The sequence below is a fragment of the Diadema setosum genome, chromosome 3, assembly GCF_964275005.1.
Source record: "Diadema setosum chromosome 3, eeDiaSeto1, whole genome shotgun sequence".
NCBI lineage: Eukaryota > Metazoa > Echinodermata > Echinoidea > Diadematoida > Diadematidae > Diadema > Diadema setosum.
This window is the reverse complement of record NC_092687.1, coordinates 8,946,718-8,954,263: the sequence shown is the minus strand read 5'-3', so window position 1 is coordinate 8,954,263 and position 7,546 is coordinate 8,946,718. Positions and strand designations below refer to the sequence as shown.

General features: G+C 39.8%; 1 protein-coding gene across 1 annotated transcript in view; it reads right to left on the bottom strand.

The window, feature by feature from the left end:
- Positions 1-564: 564 nt before the first annotated feature.
- The window catches only part of LOC140226530 (uncharacterized), a 123,451-nt gene continuing 116,469 nt past the window's right edge, over positions 565-7,546 (bottom strand). The window contains exons 14-16 of the mRNA XM_072306980.1: positions 6,081-6,238; positions 5,267-5,525; positions 565-2,841 (exon numbers count right to left, since the gene is read on the bottom strand). Of these exons, the coding sequence (XP_072163081.1) occupies positions 2,647-2,841; positions 5,267-5,525; positions 6,081-6,238 (612 nt within the window). The 3' untranslated portion in view covers positions 565-2,646. The remainder of the gene's footprint in view (positions 2,842-5,266; positions 5,526-6,080; positions 6,239-7,546) is intronic.

The following is a 7,546-nucleotide window of genomic DNA, read 5'->3' as shown; positions in this document are numbered from 1 at the left end:
AAATTAAGACTGGGTCGACAATGCCACCAGTTTGAATAGCATGCAACTGAGAACTACAGCCATGAAGTGGGGCATGTGTTACACTATGTACCTTTTCAAAAGAAAAGTGAGCGCATCTCAGTCCTTTGACGTGGTGTAGTTGGCATTTCTTGTACAGACGGCAATAATTTCACGACTTCGAGAATTATCAGTTAACTCGCTAAATTTAAGAAAATGTAAAAGACATGAAATATATGGCGTACAAAGTGATTTATCAACTCATATTATTGTTAAAATCACTTCTAATGTAGAAAGAAATACCATGGAGTACCTTTTCTTGTCCACTGATTTTTGCTTCATGACAGTGAAGGCAATGTCTATTTTAATTCCCTCAAAGCAATATATCTTCATGGGTCACCAATCAATTTAACAGGACCTCAAGATACAAAATATCTAAAGCAATCTTATGGTACAATTCTGGTTATATGTGATGGATGGTGCATTTCCTTTGATGTTATTAAATTCTCTATTTCAAGACAAAACTGCGCGCAATGTAATGACTTTACTTTCATATAAGATTGTCTATGAAATTTCAACAGCCATTTCAAGGCTGTTATAATAATTAAATCCATTCCATACTGAATTTTGAAATCCCCATAGAGTTAATACACAGGTCTCCAGGTTCCCATATGGAATGGATAACAGAGAAAGCTGAGCTGACAGATCAGAGGGCACAGCTCGAAACATGAACTTCTTTTCCAAACTTTCTCTAAGTTCTGGTCTCTGCTCTGTTGTCTATCACATGGGACGAGAGGCGAGAGACTGATACATTGAAACCTTTGATTGAACATTTTCAGTTGATACAATGTACCTCCATTTTTGGACACAAACCCCAAACACAAAATATAATAGGGCTCTGATACATGTTGTACATGTGACTTGCACCTAACACTGCAGTGTCCAGCATAAGTTTTGACTCACTCTCCTGACACAAGTCTTTCAAAAGACATCATAAAATTTTACTTTTTGACAAATCCTCGGCACAAGTCGGTAACTACAAGCTCGACCAAAACCAAATGGGACCTACCATCTTGTTACAAAAACATAAAAAAGTACAGAGCAGTGTGAGCGGCAAAAAAAGTGAGAACATTCCAAGAAATGGAAGGAGGAATTTTTGTTTCCTAGCCCACCACATGAGGTCTATTTGATTCCATCTGTTCTTCATATATGAAAAACGTTATCGCATGAAAATGAGTTTTTCAGCCATTCTTATTTGCATCTACTATAATTTTTTCCTTTCTTGATTTTTTTTTTCTTTTCATTTTTTTTTTTTTTTGGGGGGGGGGAGGGGGAGAAAAAAGGGGTTAGAGAAAGGAGGAGATAGAGTTGGTTGGTGGGGCGAGCGTACAGCAGAATCTCATGTCTGTTTTAATGTAAGAAACTGAGAATTCTGTTTCCTGTAGGATCTAACTCGGCCTGACAAATGGGATAGAAATATATGAAAAATGATACGACAGAGAGCTCTCCAAGACGATGAAGAGGAAATAGAATCTGTTCTTGATACGTCAATACAGAATGTGATTCATTTGTGTTCCATATTTTGTTTGAAAGATTTTACAGTAATTTTTTTTTTCCCTTTCTCACCACAACTTTTCATTCATCATCCATACTCAAAAGGTTGTTGCAATCCAGTCTCCAAACCTCACCCTATCCATACATTGTGTCAGATATTTTCTCCCGCTCAACATTTCAATCCCTAAAGTAAAGTGACGGCTCAGCGTATCTTTGGAAAGAACAGGACAACGACAAAAACTAACACACGCAAAAGAAAACAAGCCTCTTTTTGGAGGTGATGATAAAACGGTTTTCACAGAAACGAAGGATGGAAGTGAGAAAGTAGGATACCAGTGAGCAGTTTGGTGTTTTGGGAGCGGGCTGTTGCAAATGGTACCATGGTTTTGGGAAATCCATGAGCTATGTTCACTCAGATATTCACATAGACACACTTGAAAAAAGATGATGAAAGAAAGAAAACTCTCTGAAAACTAAATACTTGGGTTCTTTAGTGTAGATCTGTCCATCTCAAAATAATTTCTTTCCCATACTGAATGACCTTTTTCCAGCTGAGAATGAAGACCTTGCCAACTTCAGGGTCATTCTCATCCATAGAAGTTGCCAGAAATGGCCCATCTAGATGGACTGCAATAGGTCCAACATGACCCCAGGGTTTAGATTCTATGAGAATCTTGAAAACACATTGAATTTCACCATTTTCACTCATCTTTTTCTCTTCCCCATGATACATACATCGTTACTACCCAAAATTGAATGAAAGTGTAAAGACATTCCTCGGCAACCTCTCCGCAAGTTTTCATCATCATGCCCTGTGACTTACTGAGCTGATGCAATTATTTTCAAATTAAAGGAGGATATTTTTTGGAAACAGGAAACAAGGCAAAAGAAAACCTCTTGATTTCTAATGTGCTTTACGTCTTCTTGCCTCGCTAGCATGTCCAAATTCTAGTCCAAATCATGCATATTCCTCACACTGCTGCACTTCATTCCCTTTCTGCATTATAATGACTATGGTCGTGCTATAGACATGAATATAAAACGAAAGAGGAGAGAGAAATATATATATATAAATTGTGGGGGGGCCGGTCGCTCCTATACGATGCCCTCGATGTACGACGTATCGAGATACTGGATGAGCAGGCGGACATACGACATCTCCTTCCGCGTGTTCTCAAAGATGACCTCGGGCTGGTCCGAGGCGCACCGTAGGCAGTTTGGCGCCATCACCATGGCGAGGTTGTTCACGTCCATCTTGGTCTTTGCTACGTTCTCTTCCTGACCGAATATCTGGACGAAAAAAAAAAGACAACAATAAGATGGAATCGTCAGTGCTGTTCACACTTGCCTGAATTAACACTTTCTGAAACTCCAGTTTTGTAATGGTGTGTAAAAACTGTTAATTCGTGAAGTGGGTACAAAAATTTTTTTACTGTAAAATCAAAATTTTCACATGTACATGTATATTCATTTTGCAAATTTTGCTCGAGCCAAAATTTGGTAAATTCAAATGCACATGAACGTTCTTGTCTACACTACATGCATTGAATTCCAGGGGCAATTCATGAAAATTTCACGCTGTGAAAAAGACAGTCTGCCCCCACACAAAGTCACAAAAATTTCAAGACATGAACACTTCTTGCTTTACAGTAATTATCTCAATCTGATGTGTGATGCAAAATCAATCCCGCTTGTTTTTGTGTTTTGTGTGTGGACAGTACACAAAGGGAAACTCAAGTTTGCCAATCCCACAATGCAATTCATTCCAGGAGGTCCACACACTGGGGGTCACGTTCTAATCACTGTTAATTTCTGTTTTGAAACATTGCAATAATGTGTCCTGCGCAGCATATGTTAATGTTGGGAAATGAACTCGATACCGTGTGTGAATGTGGCTGTTAATGCCTACTGTGATTTCTTTCGCCCAGGCCAATCGGAAAACACATCCTGTCTACGCAAATGGATTCTATAATCCTCTAAATCTCACTATCCTAATCCTAATGAATCCCTAATCTTCTACATCCTACTGTATCACATCAGTCTATGGTCTACACCGTAGGGCTGCTGCAGCTTGGATCCACCTGAGCACACTGCCATAAATCCCATTCCAGGCAAGCCTAGGGTGGGATTGCCCAATGGTTGCAGATAAGTGGACAAGTTACAACTGGATGGTATAGTATTGGTGGAGATGAGTATTGGGCTTTTGACTTTCTGTGAGATACCAAGAAACTACTGTACTTTAATGAAATAATGTAGATAGAGCATACCATTCTATGACAAATTCAAAGCCTATATGATGAAAATTGGTTTTGGAATGGCTCAGACATCCAAAAACAAAGTAAAACAAATCGATCCCAATAAAGGTAGGTCCCACCTTCTGTTTGGATCGCTATATTTTTGATATCTCAGCCATTTAAAAACCGATTTTCATCAAATAAACATTGAATCCCTTTTGGAATTACATGCTCTTTCATAATTCATAAGAAGTTTCTCATTATCTCACCAAAAAAATTAGAAACCTGAAGTTAGGTCTCAACCAAAACTATACAATCCTTTTAAAGTGTATGAGCTTCAGAATCTAGGTGTCTCTTTGCCTATGGGCAGCAGGATGAAAGTCTATTCATTATCAAATGGAATGCATTTCTCAGAGTCAAATCACTGTATTCTCAAAAGATTTCAGGATTTATTAGTGGAAAAATGAGCACAGAAAATGGGATTCCATCGGGATTTGAACCCGAGACCTCTGGATGCTAGCCCGGTGCTCTACCGACTAAGCTATGGAAAGCCCTATTACAGTGTTCGCCCCAGAAACCCTTAATTCTCAATGTTCATGTGGTCAGAAGCTATAGCAGTGTGTGTGTGTGTGTGTGTGTGTGTGTGTGTGTGTGTGTGTGTGTGCGTGACACACATGCATACACTATGTAAACCTAACCTAAACCCGAAGGATAATTCAACTTGGGGATAAATGCGAGGGATCACAGAAGTGATGCAGCTTTTTGAGTATGTAAAAAATGCAAACAGAGGGAAACTGACCAGAAAGGAAAACAATTTATTAGTGGAAAAATTAGCAAAGAAAATGGAATTCCATTGCAGTTTCAGAATGTGTACATTGCAAGTCTGATATTAACCCGTTCCATACTAAATTCTGAAATCCCCATAGACTCAATACGGTATGCAGGCCACCAGGTTCCCGAATGGAACGGGTTAATATAGTGAAACAATGACTAATACAAGATATGAGAAAAGAGGGACCACACTTGACACCGACATGTAGTTCAAGCATGGTGCATAAAACACACACACACAGTCTCTTTCATACAACACATACAACCGTTGTACAGGGATTTCAATTAGAATCAAAGAAAGGACATCTGCCAACAGATCTACATGACATTACTTTGTACTTTGTACACAGCAGGGCTGGAACTCTGATATTGCCTGGGCCTGAATTCAGGCTTACGCTTGAAAACTAGCTTCCCTGACTTGTAACAAGGACACTGACACTGTAATTCACGCAGAGTGTATCAAAACACACATACACACATCCACACATATCTAACTTTTATACAACACAAACATACATACATGCAAATACACAAACATACATTGTAGACAAACAAACACACACACACACAAAATGTCAAAAAAAATGCAGAAGATATGCCGCAGAGAACCCGCCTCAACCCCGACCCCGACCCCAACCCCAAAAACTCACCTGCAGGAAGCGGATGAAGTGGGTGAGCACCAGGCGGTTGAGGTCTGGCAGCTCGTCGACGACCTTCAGGGCGTTGACCCTGTCATTGCAGAAGATGATGCAGCGGTCGTAGAACTCGTTGGGGATGAGCGGGAGGTAGAGGTCGCGGTACCACTGCTTGAGGAGGGAGGCGGGCACGTGGGGGTCGGAGCACTCTGGGTGTACCCACTGGTCACACTTGAGCTTCAGTGAATTGACCTCATCGATGTCACCGGGTACCCTGGAGCAGAGATGAAAGGAAGGGTGACAAACGAAGATGGATAGAGATGAGACCAAGAAGAAAATATTCTGGTTTTCCTTATCTATCATAATGCCGACTATGTTAGTTCTCCTTAATGAATTGAAGCGTAACACACAAGAGACAAATAATAGATAGAGAGGGAAAAAGAGAAAGGTAGGGGTGAATAAAGAGAAAAATAGAGAAGAAAAAATAGAAAGATAGACAGAAATATAAAAAAAAAACAGAAAACAAAGTTAGCAAAAAGAAGAGAAAGAAAAATATAGAAAAGAGAGAAAAAGATGAATAGAGAAGAGAAAAAAGAGAAATAAAAGAGAGAAAAGAGAAAGAAAAATATCTACTAATCTAGTTATCTTTATGCAACACTGAGCGATGTCATCTGCTGTTGTATCGCAGACCTCCTCACAATGTGCACCATCTGGCAATCTTCTGCGATGCGACATCGTATCACAAGAAATCACGCAGTGCGAGGCGGGCTTTAGACAATGTTCGAATGACCACATGTACAGCCCTATGACATCGAGGGCGCCCTCTCACCTAAAGATGCCTTCACACTGCTGACCGTTCAGCCTCAGGACCTCCTCCGACAGCACCACCACGATCCAGGGCAGCTGGTTGTCGGGGAACCGCTCCTTCTGTAGCTCCATGGCCTCCTCCAGCGTGTTGCCAAACATGGACGGCTGGAAGATGGAATTCTACAACACACATAGAAACCAGTGTTTCATGTCATTTGTCTTTGATATAATAATACACTAGTTTACTTGTAATACAGATTGTTGCCAAACATGGTCAGCTGGAAGATGGAATTCTACTGCATACACAGAAATAGATAGTTAAATTTTTTGAAACTCGCTTTTTGTGTAAGACACACAGCGTGTTGCAAAACATGGATGGTTGGAAGATGGAATTCTACAGCATACACAGAAATGAAGTTTTTCAAGTCATTTGTATTTGATATACATGTTCAGTACATTTCACTTACAGCATGTTGCAAGGCACAGATGGAAGATTGATTTCTTCAACATACATACAAAAGGGTATTGCTTGTTGTTTGTCTTTGATATAATACATTGTATGTTCAGCGCATTGCTAAATATGAACAGCTGCACGATGGAATTCTACAACATACACAAAAACAATTTTTCTTCTTTTACTTGCTTTTTATGTACAGTAATTCAGTCGTACATACAGTATGTTGCCATATGTGCATAGCTAGTAGATGGAACTCTAAAATGCACACATAAACAGCCTGGTGTTTCCTGTAATTTGTTTCTGATGACACTTTAGCCATTTACACTGTACTCATAATGTAAATATTACTTTTACTCTGACCATCGAATAGTAGCTGAAAACTATCAATATGTGACCCGCTACAACATAAGGATCCGAAAGTCGGGGGAGGACAATTTTCTGAAAATGGCATGACGTATTCCCTTACTCTTCTACTTTAATTTCATATACAGCACAACTCATAAAAGTACTCGGTTGCGGAGATATCGATGATTTTATTAGGGCACGTCAAGTGGTTAACTAAATCAAAGTTTTGAGAAAAATGCCTTCAAAGTTTTCCTTCTGACGCTATCATGATCAAGGCGAGGTAAGACAGTTTTCACCGCTTGACAATAGAAGGCATGCTCCTAGTGACCTCCTTGATGTGCATTCAAGCTTAGCGCCAGCGTTCTACACACGACCAATCAGTAATCAGGGTGCCACGCACTGACCAATAAGATTACTCCCTCGTTGCTAGGGGCGGAGTCTAGCTGCGGCGCTAAATCCAAATCTTCGGACACGTGTTTATAATGCGTATCCGAATTCAGATACGCCGATTCCGAATTCGGATACGGCAAAGTCGTAGCAATGAACTAGCACCATAGGTGTTTTTCGAAGTACACTTGCATGCATTAATTGTTGCATAATCACAAATAAGAAAACATTTTTGTGCATAATAATACTAAAAAATATTTTGACACATTTTTTGGTAAGCCAGGGTACAGCGCTGAAAA